Below are 23,122 nucleotides of genomic sequence, written 5' to 3'. Positions count from 1 at the left end.
AGGAAGAGTGTGTCCCTCCCAGGTTTAGTCCCTGGTGCTGCTTTAGTTATCTCTTGGTTAACATTGGTTCACTATTGTTACTCCCATTGTAGAAGGCATCAAAATACCAGTTTTTTTTTTTTTTGAGCTCAGACATGGGTTCTTTGGAGGGCATCCACAATGTATTACCCATGTCTTTCATTTTCTGTATTCTGATTGACATCTGGGGACTTCCTGAACCTGGTGGGACCTTCCCTTACATGGTTAGCCAATTCCTAGAGATGATAAGCAACTCCCTGGTTTAGGAACACGCAAACTGCTTAATCCAGAGCCCACACCCAATCACTTCCTTCATGGGGCTCTCACAACCCAGGCCACTACCCATTTGCCCTACTCACACCAAGGCAAGGTACCAGACAACTAGGGACAGACCCTACACTCCGGAGCCTCTGAAATTATTTAAATTAGCCAGTCCTACTTACCCTGCGTTGTGTTCCTTTCCACAGAAATTACAATAAAGGCTTTTGCTTGAATTTCCTCCAGCTCCCTCTGCCTCCTAACCAACCCTGGTGCTTCTCCATGTGCACCCCACCAACCCTCCCCACCATGTAGTGGTTATGCTTCCTGTTCCTAGGGAGCTGTGAGTGTAATCAACTTTTTTCTTCATAAGAGCAATTTACATGTCTTTTTGTCTTACCATGTCTGATTAAAACAAATCTCAGATACTCTTAAAATACATAGGAATCTCCTTACCACATTATGCCCTGATATGGGTGATGTGTTCTCTGGCTGAGTTTTGGCATCCCTAATTTTTTAACCTCTTGTTGATATCTGTTAATCCCTACTGGCTTCCCTTTTGTACAGGGTCCAATCACAAGCACCTGAGCCCACATGACAGGCACACTCCACCAAGCCAGCTGGCACAAGTGCAAGATTCTCCTCGTGGCAGCCCTTGCTTTCATGCATAGGTAGCTTCAGCCAATCTCAGGCCTTCTGAGCTCACCAGGTCAAAAACAAGCACCAGCCTCTGCACTTGGGGGCACAAATCACTCACCAAATCTATTTCCTGGCTCATGGTGGCAACTGCAGGGTCCAGCCAGGCAAGGGGTTTCCTGTCTCCTCTCATGTAGATCCTCCCAGTCTCAAGGGAGTTCTCTTAACCCTTTCTAGTTTGGCTAGAATAAGAGGGAAATGACACAGCTGTTATGTCCATAATGCTCAAATTCAATGGCTCTTCTGACTCTCTTTAAATGGAGATGGGTGATAAGAGGAACACTGATCATTTAATACAAGTTCTGTTAACTTTTAGTAAATGAGCATGGGCTACCTAGTACTGCTGTTTAGAATGTAGAAGTACTTTTTCCTAATGACCTCAGCTTTGGGGGCCTAAACTACAATTTCAACACACTGGAAAAAATTCCATCATGCATCCTGTACCCCAACACTGTAAGAAGACTCCATTGTGGTGGAGTTTCATATAATGAGCCTCTGAGCTATTTGAATCTTAAATAAGCAATTTATGCCTTCATCGGATCCCTAGCACTAGTGATATTTTCAGAGACTTTTCTTTGAAAGGTTCCACGGCATTTTTTCTAAAGTGGATGAATACAATATCAAATAATTTACCTCTCGACAATCACATTAAAATTCACAACACAATTCTTTAATTACCACTTCAATCTAATTCTCTCAAAAGTTTGTCCTAATTGCATTGTTGACATGTACAGATGCAAATAAGATGTTGGTTGTTTCCTTGCAGCAAATGACTGTTTCTAATCTGCACCTATCTATTCTCTTGCTAGAAAGGCTGGTGGGGGTTCACGGAACCACTAAAAGTTGTCTATCACAGATGATATAGCTAAACCCAGAATGCAAAGAGCACACCATCTGCCCTTCCACCTCCATACATACACCCACACGCAGCAAAGAAATGTCCACAAATAAGGCAAGGAACAGCAGAATATTCCCTGTAGACAGGCAGGACGGAAGTGCGAATTGGACATTTGTGGAGCAGCAGTTGCCAGAAGGTATGTGAAACAAACAACCCCCAGCTGCTATGCTTTGCTTTTGTAAAAAGATCTTAAGGTTGTTTCACAAACACAGGTGTGAGAAGCAAGAAAGAGAAAGAGAAGGCAAAGAGGGGGAGGATGATATATGGAAAACTAGCAACCACAAATAGCATGGCTACCCTTTAAGGGTAAAAATAGATGCCTTGATATCGTGAGGGGCATCTGCTTCATTCCTTTTAGTTATTTCTATCTATGCCTGAGGGGCACACTGCAGCTTGGACAGGTGTAGGTGTACGTTGGAAACAGGGCCAGGGGTGACTTGGGGTGGGGTCTGGTTAAAATGCATTTTTTTTTTTTTTTTTTGGCTAGGGCCGGCAATAGATGATTTATAATTTGTAAAATTACCTCTCTTTAAAATCATGTTTATATTCCTACAGGGCATAAGTAGGAATAAACATTTCCTATATGAATTTATATACATGTCCACATTGGGCACATATTTATTACTTAGTTTATTTCACTTGACATATTTTGTCCCTCTGCAAAATATCTTTGTTATGGAACATTTTTCAAGTGTGCTATAGTCACACAACTTGTAAAACTTCTATTTTTCCAATCATGTGGACTTGAAATTTAATTTTGCAAGTTGAACTATGTGAATGGCCCAAACGAAATTTTGTTTTGTAGATCAGGAATCAGATCTGGATAAAAGAGATCATAATAATCAGATTTTCTTCTAACTTCTGCCTGAGGAATCTTTGAGTGGTGACACACTTCTGATTCTTTAATACTTCAGTGAATTATTTCTTTCCTTAGATGGACATTTTGAAGATTGTTCCACTTATTTTCATTAAAACCTCCTGGAGCATTCAGGTTTATGGAAATAAAGTTGTTTAATAATTGGGGAAGAAGAAAGTAACTTTGTAAGTGAACAAATTGTCTTGACAAATTTTGGAATAATTCATGTTCTCTCCAAATGTTTTAAAAATTAGGATTGCAAATTGGCATGTTGTCAGCATGTTACTTGTTTATACTGAAGAGGGTCTTCAATACCTCAGATGGTAGAGTTTCAAAAGGACAGAGATTTATTAGCTTCTTCCCTAGCCTATTCTTGGCAGATATTTGCATTTTTGCATTTGAGTTTGCTGAGCATCTATTCCCCTTTGCATGATAGCATCCCAATTTTCCTTAACAGAAGCACCCACTTTAGAATCGCAGATCAAATATAGGACTCCTAGTTAAATCCGAGTTCACAAAATTAATAGATAATACGTTAATGTAAATATGTCCCAAATATTGCAGAGGACATACTTATACTAACGTATTATTAATTGTTTATCTGAATTAAAGTTTAACTGGGCAACTCGTATCTTCATTTGGTGAATCCGGCAATTCTGGCCCTTTTCCACTCTCAGGACAATTGGTTAAAGTGCGATTGACCTCCCCATTCAGCTTTAGGGGCAAGCATGTCACCCAGACTTGCTTAATCAAGTTAAAAAGATCTCACAGCCTGGCATTGTTTTCAAAATAAAACCCAAAACACCTCCATTTAACTTTTAAGGTTTTCCTTAAAATGATGTCTTCAACTCCAAATCATATTTCCCTTCTCTACCAGTCCAGCAACCATCTATGCTCACTGCACTTTTTGGCCTGGGCTTTGTATTTACCCTCATCCAGGCTTCTCAACTCAGACGGCCTCTGGCCTCCTTCTCTCTTGTATGCTTTCCTAAGCCCCATATGTCCTCTCAGCTGTATACATCTATCACCTTTTCTTGACTTCCAAAGCACTTAAAAGTCTGTATCTTTCGTTTAATGACTGTTTGTCTTACATTGCCCTGTAATTGCTTTTTTTTTTTCTCTTTTTTTTTTTTTTGAGACGGAGTTTCACTCTTGTGGCCCAGGCTGGAGTACAATGGCACGGTCTCGGCTCACTGCAACCTCTGCCTCCTGGGTTCAAGCGATTCTCCTGCCTCAGCCTGCTGACTAGCTGGGGTTACAGGCGTCCACCACCATGCCCGGCTAATTTTTTTGTATTTTTAGTAGAGACGAGGTTTCACCTTGGTGGCCAGGCTGGTCTCGAACTCCTGACCTCAGGTGATCTGCCCACCTTGGCCTCCCGAAGTGCTGGAATTACAGGCATGAGCCACCACGCCCGGTCTTAATGCTTAATGGCCATGCACCATATTTTCCTAGCCATATTTAAGGTCCAGAATGGCAGGAATGTGTCTAAAAGATGGCAGATGTGAAAAGATAAGAAGTTTAAGGATGGCTGACTTCTGATTCTAATAATGAGGGGTTATGGTTAATTCAAACCAACTGTTCTAGTTTGGTTTAATAACTAGTCTAAAATTTAAGCAAAGATAGAAAATCTGAAACTCAGAGAAGTTAAAGTGAAAAATTGAGAACTAGAAACTATAATAAAAGGTTATGTAAGTTTTAAAAAAGAACTAGAGAATTTTAGAAAATTTAAAATTACCTAAATAAAGAACTCAGTTGATGGATTTAACAACATATTTGATGCCACAGAAGTGAGGATTGGTGAACTACCAGATAAATCAGAAGAAAATATTCAAACTGAAAAATGGAGAAACAGAAGATGGAAATTAGAAAAGAAAGGATATGAGACATAAGAGAATATAGAGAGAAAGTCTAATATAAGTAACCATAGTCCAAGAAGAGAAAGATAAAGAAAATGGAACAGTTGAAATATTTGAAGGGATAATGACCAAAGCATTTACAAAACTAATACCAAGCTTGATTAAAAATAATTAAAATCTTCATTATCACAGATTACATAGTTGTGTACATAGAAATAAATCTACATTCAATATTAGAATTAATAAGCTTAGTAAGTTTGCTGGTTATATATCTACGTAAAAAAATGAATTGTACTTCTACATACCAGTACCAAACATTTGGAAAAATAAAATTTTAAATTCTTAATTTCTGTGACACTTTACAATAGTATCAAATTATTAAATTTCTAGAGTTAAACACAAAACACTTTTAAAAATGTGTAAGATCCAAATGTACAAAACTGGCAAAAATTATCAAGCAAATGAGTACCTACGTAAGTGGAGGAAAATACCATATTCGTGCATTAGAAGACTCATGTTGTATAGATACCAATTTTTTCCAAATTGACCTGTAGATTTAATACTATCACAAACAAAATCTCATTAAGTTTCTTGTGTGTGTATATGTAGTTTGTGAAAATTGAGAAACTAATCCTCTATTTGCATATGGATATGCTAAGGGCCAAAAATAGCGAAAGCAATATTGCAGAAGAACAGAGTTAGAAGATCTACATAATCAGATATTGAGACTTGTTACAAAGCTACAATAATTACGACAGTGAGATATTGGTACAGAAAAATAAATAAACCAATATATCAGAATAGAGAGTCTAGAAACATACCTACATATATGAAGACACTCTGCCTTTTGTAAACGATGGCATTGCAGAGTCTTTTAAATATGTCCTGAGACAATTGGATATCTATTTGGAACCCACATCTCACATGGTAGACAACAAAATAAAAATTCTAGATGAATTTTAGATTTAAATATGAAAGACCAAATCGCAAACCTTCTATGAGTTAATTTAGGAATATATCTTGATTGTCCCAAGACAAAGAACTATTTCTTAAGTAATACATAGAACATACTTATTTGAAAATTAATACAACTAAGAATTTGTGTTTATCACCATTAAGAAAAAAAGGAAGAAGAGTGTAGGATAAGCTATTTGTCACACATAATGAATAAAGAGCTGAAAACCAGAATTTTTTTTTTTCAAAAACACCTCCTTTTTAGTCACTGAATGTTTGTGTCCTTCCCAAATTTGTATGTTGAAATTTTAGTCCCCAGTGTGATAGATTTGGAGGTGAGATCTTTGGTTCGTAATTAGGTTTGGATGAGGTCATGAGTAGCGGGGTGAGATGCTTGAATCAGTGTCCTTATAAGAAGAAGAGAGCCCAGAGGTTCTCTCTCTCTGTCTTGTGAGGAAGAGAGCCCTCACTGAACCAGCTGGAACCTTGGTCTTTTACTTCCCTGCCTCTAGAACTGTTGGAAATAAATGTCTGTTATTTAAGCCACCCAGTCTATGGTGTTTTGTTATAGTGGTCCAAGCCAATTAAGACTATAAACTAATAAGAAAAATACAACCAAGTAGAAAAATGGGGAAGCAGCTGTTACAGGCACTTAACAAAAGTGGGTATACAAAGTGGTTGGCATTTTCTACCAAAGTTCAAGCCATGTGTACTTAGTGACGCAGTGTTCTATATCTAGGCATACACTCAATAGAAATATGTGCACAGGTGTACCATGAGACACATAGAAATATGTTCATAGTAGCTATTGGAAATAGCTAAAAACTGAAAACAGTCCAAATATCTATCAGTAATGATATGTCAATTGTGATATATTTATGTATCACATATACCACCGGCTGGTATACAGCAAGAAAAATACAAAATTTGGCTACAGCTAAACTATGGATAAAGCATAGTTTGAGTGAAAAATGTCAGACTCAAACTATATATGTATGTGTACATACACACATGCAAGCATACACACACACACACCACACATATAGAGTTTAAGCATCCCAAATCCCAAAATCTGAAATCAAAATGCTCCAAAATCCAAAACTTTTTGAGTTCCAATATCATGCTTAAATGAAATGCTCATTGAAGCATATTAGATTTCAGACTTTCAAATTTGGGATGCTATAATGAAAATATTCCAAAACTTGCAAAAAATCTGAAATACCTCTGGTCTCAAGCATTTAGGCTAAGATGTACTCAACCTGTATGTGTGTGTGTGTGTGTGTGTGTAAAGGTACATATACAGACATATATAGTGATTCTATGTATATCAAGTACAAACACACAGTCTTTAGGAATGAATGCTTAGGTGGTAAAGAGGTAAAGGGGGTATTGCAATATACATAGATAGTAGCTATCTTTGGGGAGAGTGAGAGGGTAATGATTGACAGATTGACAGCAAGGGGCCTCTGAGGCTCTGGTAATGTTTTATTTCTTGACCCAAATGATGATTATGAATGCATGCCTCTTAAACCTTAATATTTAAATATTTAAAATATTTAAAATAAAAAATATTTAAAATAAAAAATATTTAAAATATTTAAAAAGAAGGAAAGGGAGGAGGAAGAAAAGGAGACAAAAAACTTGAGGAGCAGATGTTGAGAATGGTCTGGTTAGCATTCTCTGGCTTGGAGACCTTAGGCAAATTCCATGATCTCCTTGAATGTTATTTTGCTCATCTTTAAAATGGAAATCATATCACCTTCCTCAAAGAAATGTCATGAGGATTAAAAAATCCTGCATGGGAACACACTTTATAAAAATATAAAGTAACTTATACATTTTGGGGAAAATAGTATATTAATATCTAATGCAACTCAGGAATTTTAATAGTCATAAAAATCTTGGGTTTGAGCGTGTCTTCAAAGATTAGAAAACTCTTAGGATAGAATTAACTTCATAGGAAACATTAAATTACATTTTTTGTTATAAAGTATATTTCTTCAAATTTATTTATTCTGTACAAACAAATCCCCATCTCACCCCCACCCATTCTTTATTCTGGATTACATTATCATAGTTCATAGAATTTTGTACTCTCCTGAGCTCTTTTATTTGGACACAAGTAAAACCCCTTTCAGGGAAAGATTCAGAGATGTAGCTGGGGACTCAGTGGATTTGGTTGTTATGAAACACAGAGCAGAGCCCCTATTGTACCCTGATAGTGTTAGTGCTTCCAGAGAGAAACTCAGAGAAATCCTGAGTTGAGTAAGGGACAGCAGGTCTTCCTAGATCCTTGAATAAATACGCCTCAGATTTTTGCAAGTCTTTGATTACTTTCCAGGTTTCTGAAAAAGTTGATTCTGCCCATTTTTACCAGTGTTCTCATTGTTTTTATAGGGAAGTGGAGTTTCAGAGGCCCTTAATCTGCCATTTCAGCCGATGAATATCTTGTGTCCCCAGGTCCTGACATAGCCTCCATTTTCTCTACCCTCATTTCAATAACTTGCCCCTTAAAGATCTTCCTCACAAAACTTGACACAGCTATGCCAGTTGTTACTTTATTCAGGTAAACAGAGTTGCTCTATTCAGGTAAGTAGCTGGTAGCCACTTTCTATTGGCACCACTCTCCTCTTTAAAGACTATCACAGTTCTTGCCTATGGGTTTTCTGTTTCCTTGCTCACATCCTGTTGCTTTGATGTCATACTCCAAATATTCAGTCTATTTTGGTAAGATTGCATTTCTAAGTCACCCTTATGAAGCCTATTTTGTTGAAATTCCTATTCAGCTAACCACAGTGCACCTTACCTTTTCATTCCTAAATATCTAATGTCAGTATCTCTATGTCTAACCAAGTCTTGGTGTAGATCACTGCATTTCTTTAGGCTTTAGCCCCTGTGCTTTTTGCTCCTGCACTATATTCCTCAAAGAGCTCTTTCTTCCCCTAGTGTCAGCTGCCACAACCATACAAAAGATTTATAAATCTCTCCAAGCCTTCTCTGATCTAAACTCAGGTCATATATCTCTAAATGTCTATAAGACATTTCCGCATTTATATATCTCTGTTAACCCAAACACAACAACCTAAATGGAACTGCTATGAAACTGGCACATCTACTGTCACACTCAGGAAAGAAAAAAATAGTTTTGACATCCCAAAGGATTTTAAAAGTAATCCAAATAGCACAGTCACTACAAAACAGACAAAAGAAAAGTTTCCTTAATAACAAACAGCAAAAATTCTCTTAAAATTCCCTTCACTTCTCAAGGGGAATACTTCCAGCTTTTGCCCATTTAGTATGATGTTGGCTGTGGATTCATCATAGATGGCTCTTATTATTTTGAGGTATGTTCCTTCAATACCTGGTTTGTTGAGTGTTTTTATCATGAAGGGATGTTGGATATTATCAAATGTTTTTTCAGTGTCTACTGAGATGATCATATGGTTTTTGTTTTTAATTCTACTTATGTGGTGAATCACATGTATTGATTTGTGTATGTTGTACCAACCTTGCATCCCAGGAATAAAGCCTACTTGATCATGATGAATTAACCTTTTTTGATGTGCTGCTTGACTCTATTTGCTAGTATTTTGTTGAGGATTTTTGCGTCTATGTTTATCAGGGCTATTGACTTGCTTTTTTCTTTTTTTGTTGTGTCTTTGCCAGGTTTTGGTATCAGGATGTTACTGGTTTCATAGAACGAGTTAAGGAGGATTCCCCTCTCCTCAATTATTTGGAATAATTTCAGTAGGACTGGTACCAGCTCTTGTTTGTATGTCTGGTAGAATTCAGCTGTGAATCCATCTGGCCCAGGACTTTTTTGGTTAGTAGGTTTTTTATTACTTGTTTCAAAGGTGTTCCCACTTATAAGTGGGAGCTAAACATTGGGTCCACAGGGACATAAAAATGGGAACAATGGACACTGGGGACTCCAAAAGAAAGAGGGCAAGGGCTGAAAAACTTCTACTGGATACTATGTTCACTATTTGGACAAGAGTTTTAATAGCGGCCCAAACCTTAGCATCACGGAAACTACACTTTTAACAAATCTGCACATGTACCTCCTGAATTCAAAATTAAAAAAAAAATTTAAAAATTCCTTCATCCATGTATTACCTGAATCTTTGGAAATCATGTCATGGTGGCTAACCAAATATCCCTCCTTCTGTCTCAAAACTCTCCCAAACTCTCCCTCAAACACAGCACATACTAGATACTGCTTTTCTTATTACCGCCCTATCCCCATCTCATGGTCTTATCTATAAATAACTCTGTCCTTTCCAGTGTGGATCAATCAGATCAAGTTTTTATATTGTGCCTGTCATCCATTACCCCAATTCTACACAATAAAAACTTAGAAATTAATCAGGCAGAGATGGAGTTCTTCTTGGAGCTTAAAGGAGGAGAAAGAGAATGTGAACAATCACCTAAATGTTATTTTTTCTAACATATCATGATATTCCAAACTAAATAAACCTTTCTTATTTCCTTCCTCAAATGATACCCAGGCACTGGTCTCCTTGGTGATTATCATGGCAAAATCTTCAGGTTTTAAGTGGCTCCTCCAGACTTCATGCACGAACTTAGAAGCAATCTTGAAGAAAAAGTGCCATTATGAGTTGTATTGATGCTGTGATTTTTAATAGAACATATTATTATAATGAGAAAGAGCATTCCAAATAGCCACCCACAAAGAGAAATATTTTCCTCACTATGATCAGACCAGGAAAAGAATACCTGCAGTGCTCTTGACTCTTTCATTCCTGAATATCTGATGTCATTATATGTATGCCTACCTGAGTCTTGGGGTAGATCACCGTGTTTCCTCAGGCTATAGCCCCTGTGCTTTTTACTCCTACACTGCATTCCTCAAAGAGTTATTTTCTATTCTGGTATCAGCTGCCACAACCATACAAAAGATTTACAAATCTCTCCAAGCTTTCTTGGATCTAATCGCAAGTCATGTGTCTTCAAATGCTTATTTGTATTCAGATTATTCAATAAATTATTGAAATATTTCCCATGCAACTAATATTTTGCAAAGGTGATCCTTTGAATTGACAGTAAAGGCAGGCTCAGCAGAGACTTTTGCAGAAAATGGACTTTGAAATGGGCCTTGAAGAATGGGCACTATTTTATCAGGCAGTGTGGAAAATGTTGGGAGGCCATAGAAAGATGCAAGGCTGGCATCAACATCTGCCCAGGGGCAGGACAAGTACATTGACCACAGTGAATACTCAGTTTGCTACCAGCTTGGGCACATGGCAGGGAGAATGATATCTGGCAGGATATCAGGAAGTGTTTCAATTAATTAATGGAAATAGTGTGAAATACAGATGGACCAGTAAACTATGGCCATTCAGTTGGCTATTCTGGGAAGCTTGAACAGTTTTTGGTAAACTATACATAGTAAATATTTCTTTGAAGAAAATATTTCCATTTTATATGACATTTTTATACATGAAAGAGTTTGAAAGTTAGTGGAGTATGGTGAGCACAGGCACTATCATCTCTGTTAACTTATGTCTTCAGCTTCTTTTTTTAAAAAATTAAGTTAATTTATTAAGATATTTTTATTGATGCACAATAATTGTGCATGTTTATGGCAGATGAGATATTTTGATACATGCATATACTATATAGTGATCAAATCAGGATATTTAGGATATCCACCATTTCAATTATTTATTATTTGTTTGTGTTGAGATACTTCAAATCTTTTCTTCTAGTTATTTTGAGATACACAATAAATGTTTGCTAACTATAGTCATGCTACTGTGCTATTGAACACCAGAACTTGCTCCTTCTATCTAACTCTGTGTTTGTGCCCATTTACCAACCTTTCTTCATCCCCCTCCCCACCATCCCCAAGCCTCTACTCTCTACCTCGAAGAGATCTACTTTAAGCTTCCACATATGAATGAGAACATGTGACATTTGTCTTTCTATACCTGGCTTATTTCACTTACCATAATGACCTCTAATTTCATCTATGTTGCTGTAAATGGTAGGATTTTTTTATGGCTAAATAGTATTCCCTTGTATATATCTATCTCATTTTCTTTATCCATGCATCCACTGGTGGATCTTTAGGTTGATTCCATATCTTGGCTATTGTGAATGGTGCTGCAGTAAACATGGAGGTGCAGGTATTCCTTTGATATATTGATTTCCTTTCCTTTGGGTAAATACCCAGTAGTGGGATTGCCAGATTTTATGATAGTTCCCTTTTTAGTTTTTTGAGAAACCACCATATTATTTTTTATAATGCCCGTACTAATTTACATTCCCAACCCAAAATCATTCCCTTTTCTCTGCATCCTTGCCAGCAGTTGTTATTTCTTGTCTTTTTGATAATAGCCATTCTAACTGGGGTGAGATGATATCTCGTTGTGGTTTTGATTTGCATTTCCCTGATGATTAGTGATGTTGATCATTTTTTCAAATACCTGCCGGCCATTTGTCTGTCTTTTTTTGAGAAATCTCTATTCATGTCCCCACTTTTTATTTGTTTGTTTGTGTTGGATTATATGTTTTTTTTTTTGCTGTTGAATTATTTGAGTTCCTTGTGTATTCTGGGTATTAGCCCCTTGTCATCTTCAGTTTCTTTTTAGGTAAAATACCAATAATATTAAAACAGATTTTTCATGCAAAAGAATAAGTGAGGAAAAATTCCTACTTATCATTTCATGCCAATTGTAAATGAATTAGTTAATAAAATATGAAGAAAATAATTATTGCTCATAGTTAACACTAATTCAACATGCCTCTTTTTTTTTCTTGCTTACTTTTTTGTTCCTTTCCCCCATTCATTCACAAGTCCTGAACATTTTCCCTTTGAAATAACTTTTGTAGAATTTCTTTTGTGAATTTGGCTGCAAAATTCATCATTTCTTCTTTAAACTCCTAGAAATCATGCAGAAACAATAACTGGAATTTTTTAAGGAAAGGAACCCATTTCAATGAATCTAGAAGCAGATCTAATCCTCAGACACCAATATGCATATAAGGGCTTCCAAAAGCAACTAGAAGGGAAGGAACCCATGTCAGTGTGGACAGCAATGAAGAGAAGACATGTGCAAAGTGGAGATAGACCCTGTGCATGAGATGTCAGAACACACCTTTAGAAACATACTGTCAGAGAGTGAGGATCCTTGCCACCCCAAAATGAATATTATAATTTATATTTGCAAGAATGAGTATAGAACTAGGGTGAGCAAGGCAGCCTGGGTGACAGAGCAAGACTCTGTCTCAGGAAAAAAAAAAAAGAAAGAGATAAAGAAAGAGGAAGGAGGGGTGGAAGGTGTGGAGGGAGCATGCTGGATAGGAGGTGCTCAGTATGTATTCAGTATTCAGCAGTTGCAGGAAATGAGGGCAGCTGTCAGGTTACAAAGCTATGAGAACGTCAGGAGGGTCCTGACCACTGCTGTGTGATCCTCATAGAAGAGCTGTTTTGTGGGTGGCCCTTTCAGATTCCATGAGTTCCAAAGCAAGCGCTTCTAGCAATGCTGAGAAAGGTCAAGGCTGCAAACCACCCAGCTTATTACATTAACTAAAGTATTTCTCATTCATTTGGGTCCATAGTTTATCCACCGAATATAATAATGCAGCATTTACAATTGCATTTTGTTGTTGTTGTGAATAGAACACCCAGCAAAATCAGCAGAAGGAAAAACATTTGTAGTTAATCTCTTGCGAGTGTTTAACTGCAAGGTTAAGGAGAGGCATAGTGTGGGCTTTGGAGTCATGAAGATCTAGGCTAGACAGGGTGGGGATTATCATTTAATCATGATGCTAAATTTCTGCCTGATCTGCCTTTAATACCTGGCTCCTGACTCTCGGTTTATCTGGTACCTGGTCTAGTTTAATTCATTTGGCTTCCATCTGTGGTGCCTCTTCTGAACAACATGCTGGGTTTCTCAGACTCTAGATTTTTCATCCACTTCAAAGTATTGACTGTTCTGGTTACAAACTCATCTTTTGTAACCAAACCTAAAAGGAGAGTAACTAATTATAAAATAGGATTGTGGAAGCTTTAAAAAGTTCAGCCTTCTTGACTTAGCTATATGTCATAGGTTGGCATCATACCATGTACCATATTGTATGGTGTGTTTAGGTTTAGGTCAAACAATGTCCTTTCAAAAAAAAATTGGTGCAGACAATATACACTTTCAATTACACAAGTAGCCTCCTTAGACCAAAATTTTAAAGGGGGGTCTCTGACCTTAAATTGTTTATTTAATTTCATTTTAAGAGAAAAAGAAAAGATCCCAGGTAAATTTAGGGGTAACATAAGATGTAGAGGGATGAAATTGTATATTCCACTTCCAATGTTAAAGATTCAGGAAAGCATCACAAAAAAAAGTTGAACTATATTCTGCTCTCGATTTGAGAATTAAGAATTTCCAAAAGTTCATAGTGAGACAACCCCCACCTCCACTGTCCTAAGGATTGTGAGAGTGAACAAAGACCAGGCATTAATCTGTTAACTGGAGTGAGGCTGTGCCTGATTGCATATCTGGCACCAAGAACATGATAGTAAACAAGGTGGCAGAGAGATGGGTACCCAGGTCCAGCAGGGTCTGTTCCGTACTCCCAGGGGAATGCTGGGTCATTTAGGTGCTTGGGAGAGAAACCCCTTCTCATTCATTCCCACCTCATCATACTGATTTTTGAATATCTCCAAAACCTTCCTTATCAGCCGCTGTGGAGGCAGCAAACTCCATGGGAGAATTCTTCTCCTTTTCAATTTGGGTAGATGTAGCCAATGTACCTACTTAATAGTGAGTGAGAAAGAAGAAACAATCGTTTTCTGCTGCCTTCTTGGGTTCTACACTCAGGCTTTCCAAAATGCCTCATCATCCTTCTTAACAATGGGGCACAGGCTACGTTTTACTGCGCTCCTCACTAGCTGTAATGTGTGAAACAGATCTTTCAGTTTAATTACCTTTTATTTTAAAAAAATAAGAATGGAATTTACATATGATAGATAGAAAAACCGCATAGCAACGGGAGTGTAGAAAAACAAGCAGGTGTTAATAAATTTCCAAGAAACATTAATCTGTTTCTGCAAATACATCCTGCTGTTCATTTAAATGGAATGATACTCTATAAATTTACCACTTGAGTCACTCTCTGAGCTATCAAAATATAATATATAACACCTTCGATGATCAAAGTGAAAGTAAGTTTAGAAATCCAATTTGTTTTTTTCACCATTTAAGCTCTTTATTTAACTTTTGCATTCCAGCCCTCATTTTAATCAAGCTTCAATTTTATTTATTCACATTCCATGTTGTAATGCAATTATAGGTATGCTTCAAAAGTTGTCCTGAAGTGTTGCAATTGCCAAAAATAAAATTTCATTCTAAGACAAATATATACAAATAAGAAAAAATATCCTCTGTCACGTTTGAAGATTTAAAATAACAATTGTGTGATTCAAAATTGGAAAACATTGATGGAATCAGAGGTAACCTCAAAGGAACTGGGAATAGAGCTGTAATTTTTTGGATTAAAAATAAAGAAGTAATGGATCTGTGTGGCTTAAGTAGGCTTCCCCTGGTTATCATAACACATGGCCAATAGTTGAATCCTGAGGTCAATAATAAGGAAACTGCAGATGGAATTCATCATTTAAAGGGGTTGGCAAAAACACCAAAGGAACTAAAGCTCCCCAAAATCATATGTGATTGGCTTGGGGACATGGATGAGGGAATGGGCCAGGATGAGGTGGGGCAATAGTAAAAGGGAGAAACTTGCTTTTCATTCCAAATCTTTTTGCCTTATTTGATATTTCACCACATGCCTATATTACTTTAATAAAATACCAGAATAAATAAGAACAAAATAATCAATTGCTTTAAAGTACTTGATGTCCACATAATTTAAATTATTTTAACGTTTTTATTTTAATGAATAGGTAATTGGGATTTTCATAGTCATTATCATCATCTATGGTCTGTGCTACTCAAATATAGTCCTTAAAAATATGTTATTTTTATTCTTTGTTTGTTTGCTTTTGAGATAGGGTCTCATCTGTCACCTAGGCTGGAGTATAGTCGTGCTATAACTACAGTCTCAACCTCCCCAGTTTAAGTGATCTTCCTACCAAGTAGCTGGGACCACAGGAGCATACCACCACACCCAGCTAATTTATTATTATTATTACTATTATTATTTTGTAGAGACAGGGTCTCCCTATGTTTCCCAGGCTGACCTTGAACTCCTGGGCTCAAGCAGTCCTCCCACATTGACCACCCAATGTGTTGGGATTATAGCCATTAGCCACTGCACCGGTTCTTAAAGGAAAGAATGGACACTCTCTCTCAGTCTAGAAGGTGAAGCTCTTTTTATTATAAGGAAAGCAGAGAGAAATGGTTTATATGGTGGCAGAAATGCCAAGTCTGCTTAAAGGGTTCTGGTCTAAAATTAGGGACACGATAAATTACTAATAAAAATACAAAGGCAGGTAATAAGCTCAACTGAGAGGTTTATCAGGCAGCCCTGAGTGAAGATCAGTTCCAAGGAATAACAAGCAAGTAATGAAGTTTTAGCCAGGAAGTAGCAAAAGCTGTTATCCCAGAAAGCTGACATCAGGAAGCAGGTATTAGATAAAGTTTCAGGACAAAGGAACCTCTGATGCGACAAGAAGTCACTCAGGTAAGTCAGTTCTTTTCGTATACATCATTTATTGTGTTACATTTCAAAAGCATTTTCAGGTATCTGACATCTCCAGTTCTCTGCCTTTCTTACCCAGTTTGATTATGCTGCCTAATTCACTATCCACACGACAGTCCACTCTGCTTAGTGTGTGAGGACCTGACCCAAGGGCATCTGTGCATTCCTGTCCCCAGGCATTTTCATTTTCATGACTCTATTTGCAAATGGATCTATTGTTCACGTGGGACGGAAGAGAGTGGCAATCTTGAGACGCTCAAAAGTCTCCGTGGCTCCTAATTCAGTTCTAATGCTTGGTGTTTGATGCAGTTTCCAAGGAGAGCTGTGACACAAGGGCATTAATCTACCTCATGACAGCATGGGGTTTTAATGCGTTTTCTGAATCCACAGAAAGAGCCTCCTATGGAGGTGGTGAAGGGAGTTATGGAGAAATCAATATCTTCATTTCACTGGGGCACTGACAATTTGTAGCAATGATACGAGGGATCACTGCACAGGGAGAGTTTGTTGGACAGAATCTGATGTACAGTACATATACTTCTGAAAATTGACACAAAGACTTGCTACAAGAGTAAAAAAGAAAAACAACAAAAACAAGTAAGTGGGCTACATGGAGCCATTATCTTTCTAGAAATATGTAGATAGCCTGTTGTACACCAACAACATGATTTTGGAGCAATGAAGGGTTCATTATAATTCTGTTCCTGGGAAGAAAAATTAATTCCATAAAGCATGTAAAGGAATCAATTGAAAATATGCTGGTCAGACATTGAAATCCCCAAATCAAAACTAAGATAACCAATAGGCTAATAAAGGCACAGACCAACGTAGAAAACCATACCTTAAAGTGCCCAGGATCAAGCATAAGGCCATTCAGCCTTGTCAGTGAGGTTGGCCAAGGAAAGTGAGGCTACATTCAGAGGTATTCTGGGATGGGGCATGAGTTAGAGTGTTTAACTAGACTGGCCTCTTTAATCCTTTGTGAACTACAGATATTAAATCTGATGCTGAAACCAGTATTACTTGAAAATAATATTTAATAGGCAACTATTGATTGCTTTCCTTTTCTTTTTTTCTGGGTACTATTGCTTAGTTTACTCTGATTTCTGTGATATTCCAGAATTCTATGTACACTACTGTAATTAGCAGATATATATAAGACTATATCCTTATCTATCTGATACATTCCAAATAAATAATTAAGAAAGATATATAGATGCACACTTTTAAAGATGAGTATTTATTGTTTTGGCATCTTCATAGCTTCCATTTGGTCTAAATACATATGTGAAAAAGCTTTTTTGTACCTTAAATTGATATACAATCTTGTTACCCATAGGCATTATTTATCTTATTTTATATACTCATAAAAATGAAATGGGAATGTTTAACTTTTCAATACTTTCCATGAATTTTATTGTTTCTTTTTTTTCTTCTGACAATCAATGTCAAGTAATTTTTAAAAACAGGATTTGGGTGCTTTTAAGATTCTCTTTTCCTGAGTCATGAAAAAAGATCTTTTTACTGTGTTGCTCAGATATGGTGGCTATTTCTAAAGTAGGGTAGAGACAGGATGCATACAAGATGCAGATATTCAAGAAAATACAGTCTGCTGCAAAATTTCCCAAATGCGTGTTCTGTGGAAAACTAGTCTCAAAAGAGTTCCATCATCAAATAAGTTTGGAAGATGCTGCATCTTATCTCCCTTCTTGGAGATTTATAGCACACTTCAGAATATTTAAAGCTTTGGTAAATTCTGCAGAAAAGGAACTAGTTTAACAATCCCAGCATTTCTTAAACTTCCTTGACAATGAAACTTGTCCTTGACAATGAAACTTGTCTTTAAAAATTTATAAAATACCCATTAACAACCTGCCTAATTGTGGGAAAATTAGAGTCTTACATCCTTTGCAAAATGATCTGCTATGCATAGGCAGAATACCCTGCACATAGACTGTTGAACTTAAACATATATGATTATTTCTCTGTAATACCCATGGTAGACTAGGGTAGAAGCTACAATATGAATCCCTCTATCACTCACCTGCTTTAATAGCGTCATCCATTTTCATTATCTTCTCCATTATTTCAAAAAATTACTCTGAAAAATAACCAACTAAATGGTCATTTGGCTTGTCAAATTAAGTGCTATATGAATGTAATAATAATAGCGACCATTAATTGGGCACCCACTGTATGTCAAGCAATGAAGCACTAAGTCAGACACTTAGCATAAACTTCCCCTGTTTCACCAGCAGAGGAGAAATTGCGATCTTCATTTAAAAGGTGAGAAAACAGTCTTGGAGAAGTCATACATCTTGCCCAAATTCACTTTCTACTACAGGATCAAGGCGGCATTGCATAACAACCTTACTTTTGTCTCCCCAGACCCTGCACTTTTCACTATATCATGCTGTCTCTCTAAATAACATGAATTCATCTAGTCCCAGCAAGATAATAAAATATGAAGTGATAAGAATAATGATGCCAATAATGGTAATTAATAACAATCAGAATGGTATTAAAACTCTACATATTGTCATCGTGTAAAATTTATGGAGGTGCGGTGTTTTAATATTATAGAGCCCACTCTCTTTTCTCCCACCCCCACATCCAATTAATCACTAGCTCTGGTTGATTTTTTTTCTTTAATATCTCTGCAATCCATCTACTGTCACTAATTTTTGTTCAAGTCACCATCTTATCTGTTCTGGATCTTTAATACAACCAACACCTAACTGGTATCCTTGCCTTCCTTCAAGTTATTTTATGCACTGCAGCCACAGTGATCTTTCTAAAATACAAATCTGAGTACTCATCATTGTTTTAAAACCTCCAAGACTTCCCAATGACAATAGGCTAAAGACTAAACTTAGAGGCTTCTAGGATCCCGCATTGATGTAGTTTGCATATGTGTCCCCTCTAACTTTCATGTCAAATTGTAATCCCCAGTGTTGGAGGTGGGGTCTGGTAGGAGGTGACTGGATCATGGCAGTGGATTTCTCATGAATGGTTTAACACCATGCCCTTGGTGCTGTCCTTGTGATACTGAGTTCTCATGAGATCTGGTCATTTAAAAGTGTGTGGCACCTCCTCTCTGCTCTTGCTCCTACTCTGACCATGTAATGTGCTTGTTCCTACTTCACCTTCCACCATGAGTAAAAGCTCCCCGAGACCTCTCCAGAAGCTGAGCAGATGCTGGCACCATGCTTCCTGTACAGCCTGCAGACCACGAGCCAATTAAACCTCTTTTCTTTATAAATTACCTAGTTGCAGGTATTTCTTTATATGAACACATGACTGACCTGATACACTCATCATCTGGCCCATGTTACCTTTCCAGCTTCAAACTTCACACTCTCCTACCTTATTCTAAGCCCTTTCAATAGCAAACTACCAATTTCATTGATTCCAAGTTGCACTTTGATTTCATTTCATATCTTCACACTTCTAAAGTTAAGATGTGTTTTACAATCAATAATTTGTCACATTTAAGTGGCAGCGATTTTTGTTTCTTGTTGGTGTATAAAATGAAGGGCCCTGCTACAGCTGATAACTTCAGAGATTCAGTGAGATGCCGCACTGCCATTTCCCTGATGCATCATGCTTTCTTATTTGGAGAGACATTTTCCTAACTCTTCTTTCTGCCTAAGGTGCTCTTTGAACTCTTCTTCACTTACTACTCCCAGTCTTAACTTTCCTGTGGGAAGGCTTTTCGAATTCTCCAAGTCTAATTTAAGGATGCCACTATTTGCCTGCATAACATTACTTTATCACATTTGTGGATAGTGATTTTAAGGGATGCCCCATAACCCTTTGCCACCCCTTCCTTCACATTAGGTGAAACCTAATTCCCCTGTCCTGAGTTTGGGTTCTACTGAGTGACTTGCTTCTGAAGAATAGAGTGTAGTAGAAGTCACTGTGTGTCATTTTCAAGATTAGGTCATAAAAAGACCTTGTGTGTTCATTCTTGCACTCTCTTGGATTGCTCTCTCTGGGGAAAGCTAGCTGCCCTGTCATGAAGAAATTCAAACACCTTCATGAAGAGTTTTCATGGCAAGGATCCAAGGCTTCCAGCCAAGATCTGTGTGAGGGCGCCATCTTGGAAACAGATTCTTAAGCTCCAGTCAAACTTTCAGATGACAGTAACCCTGGCCAACATCTTGCTTGCAATCTTATGAGAGACCCTGAGCCAGACCACCTAGCTAAGTTACTCCCAAATTCTCTTCCCACAGAAATTGTGAGATGATAAAAGCATGTTATTTTTAGCCACTAAGTTTGGGGTGGTTTGAAACACAGCAAGATATAACAAATATAACACTGAATTGAAATTGTTTCTTTTCTTGTCTGCACCTTCTTTTGGACTGAAAGCTCCTGGAGGAGAGGCCTTGTATGCTGCTTAGGTTATCCAGTGCTAAATGTACAATTTGACATGTATCGTGGATTCAAAAAGTTGTGCTGATGTATACATGTGGAAGAATCATATCTTATCCAGTACTTCAATTTAGACAGCAAATCCTCCCTCTTCTTCCCAAGCAAGTATTTGCAATACTTTTATATTCATGAGAATGTACTCATTTATTTATGGTACAAGGAAGGAAGGAATAGGGTTTTCTTAATGCCAATGTTTTATTTTCCCTACAATAGCCAGAATGATCATTGAAAACTGTTATGCTATCTGCTGAAAAACTTTTGGTGTTTTTTCATTGCACTTAGAATAAGATTTAACTTTCTTCCTGTAGACTACAAAACTCCCCATGACCTAGCTTCTTTCTACCTTTCTGACCTTACCTCTTGCTACTCTCCTAAGACTCTAGTCTTCTTTTTCCTCAAAGACACCAAGCTATTTCCTCTTCAAAGCCTTTATACTCATTCTTTCCTTGGCCTGAAGTTTTCCACTTGCTTCTCTTTGCAAAAATGATATGTTTCACGTAAATCGGATTTATAGATTGTCAATTCTTCAAAAGAGGCCCATCCAAGTTTCCCCTTTACCTCACTAGATATTAACATCCCCAATACCCTGATATATTTTCTTCCTATCAGAAATTATTCTCTTTATTTGTTCATGTGTTTGTTTTCCCTCCCGTCTCTTAACTAGAAGAGAGCCCAATGAGGGGAGAAACCTTGACTCTCCAGTTGACCACTGTGTCTCTCGACACACGGCATATGGTAAGCACTAAACAAGAATCATTTTCTGGGTGAATGAATACATGAAAGGGTGATGAATGAATGAAAGAAAAGTAGTACATGGGAGAGACGGAGAGGTGCCAGGGATGTCCAGGATCATGTTTCCTGTCTATATGTTCTCTTTTACTTTATTGGAGATGCTATTAAGAGAGAGGTCAGAATTAAAAGAGGAAATTTACATTTGACATACCTGGTGAGACGTGGCTCAAGCAGAGTTGCATTATGGCACAGGTGAAACGGTGTGATGAGAGGCATGGAAGGCCATTACCTCATTCACAGGAATCTCAGCATGGCTCTGCAACTTCAAAGAAGGCAGTTCGGGGAACAGCAGACACAGCTCCTTTGGAAAGAATATCTGCCACCCGAGGATGGGCTCTGCCTATGGAGGCAACAATGAGTGTCTTCAGAGCCCATCAGTGGCAGTGGAATTAATGAAGAAAGCAATGGCAGGAAAAGTTGAATAAAGCAGACCCTTCATGGTAAATCTGGTTGGTAAATTGCCTGTGACCACATGTGGGACAATCACTGGAGGAACCCCAGTTACATTTGGTCAGAGTGTAGGGAGGGGAACCTTCTCAGGAAAGAAAATAGAGGTCCTGTTTTAGGAAAAAAAATAAAGATCAGAAACCTGTTTTCAAGTTTTATTCATACTCTGACAAAATCGGAAACTACTGTTCCCATAGAATAGGAAGAAGAGTGCTGAATTTCGAATCAGAAAACCTGAGGTTTAGTAGTAGCTCCTTCGTAGTCCATCTGTGTCACTAAGTCTTTGTACTTTCTGTTTCCTCATCTGAAATATAAGAATAATGATATCTACGTCTACTGAAGGGTGTTGTGAGGATCAAATGAGATAAAATTTGAAAATACATATGACATCTTTGTAAAATATAAATTGCCATACATTATTAGTTATTTATGACTGTAACATTTGGAATAGTCTGTCTAGCTTATAAAGATGCCTTTTGACTCTTCAATGCTTCTCTTATTTACATGCCTGGCAACCTCAGGAGCCATATTTGTTCTGGATCCTACCCCGTTGACCAAAGTTATTGGATTAGAAGTCCAATGACTTTGTTTGACCTAAGCTCATACAATCAAACTCTTTTTCCAGGCATTTTCAAATTAGGATGAAAAGAGTAGTCCAGTCTAAGTTGGTTTGTTGAATGACAAAGCCTAAACCCAGAAGCTATAGGATGTCATCATAAATCCACATGTTGCTGGAAGGCAAAGAAAGACAGTTAAAAGAGAGAGAATGAGTAAGCAGATTTTCAGAGAAGATCTCAGATTCAGACATAGGATATCTTTGTGTCTTAATTAGCAATGTCCCTTTCTTTCTAAAGTTAAACAAACTTGATTTCTCTTCTTTTGCAAGGAAAGAGTCCTAATCCATTACTATTTTAGATGCATACACACGTACACACATACTTACATGGAGATGGCTAGCTCTGTTACTGAGTGATGGTGCTGGTTAAAGAAAAGAGGTTCATTGCAACCTTAAACACATGGAGCTTATTTTACAAGTATGTGGTGCATCTGCTTTGTTGAACTGTGGATATTAACATCTGTATGATAATTTAAAGTTTGTCAAAAGCAACATAATATGAAGTAAGGTGATAACTATAATAACAACAATAATAGTAATGCAGTATTTCATAAAAGTCAGAAAGATTTAAAAACTCCACACATGGCCCATGTGAAATGTTCAGCGGTGGACTA

At 37.3% G+C, this 23,122-nt stretch overlaps 1 protein-coding gene across 1 annotated transcript in view; it reads left to right on the top strand.

The window, feature by feature from the left end:
- Positions 1-22,037, top strand: part of LOC130541763 (putative uncharacterized protein LINC02906) — a 33,421-nt gene extending 11,384 nt beyond the window's left edge. Inside the window, exons 2-3 of the mRNA XM_063606615.1 lie at positions 21,318-21,388; positions 21,638-22,037. Of these exons, the coding sequence (XP_063462685.1) occupies positions 21,318-21,388; positions 21,638-21,838 (272 nt within the window). The 3' untranslated portion in view covers positions 21,839-22,037. The remainder of the gene's footprint in view (positions 1-21,317; positions 21,389-21,637) is intronic.
- The last annotated feature ends 1,085 nt before the right edge of the window (positions 22,038-23,122 follow it).

Source organism: Pan paniscus, chromosome 7, assembly GCF_029289425.2.
Source record: "Pan paniscus chromosome 7, NHGRI_mPanPan1-v2.0_pri, whole genome shotgun sequence".
Taxonomy (NCBI): domain Eukaryota; kingdom Metazoa; phylum Chordata; class Mammalia; order Primates; family Hominidae; genus Pan; species Pan paniscus.
The sequence above is the reverse complement of the archived record's forward strand: the minus strand, read 5'-3'. Positions and strand labels throughout refer to the sequence as shown.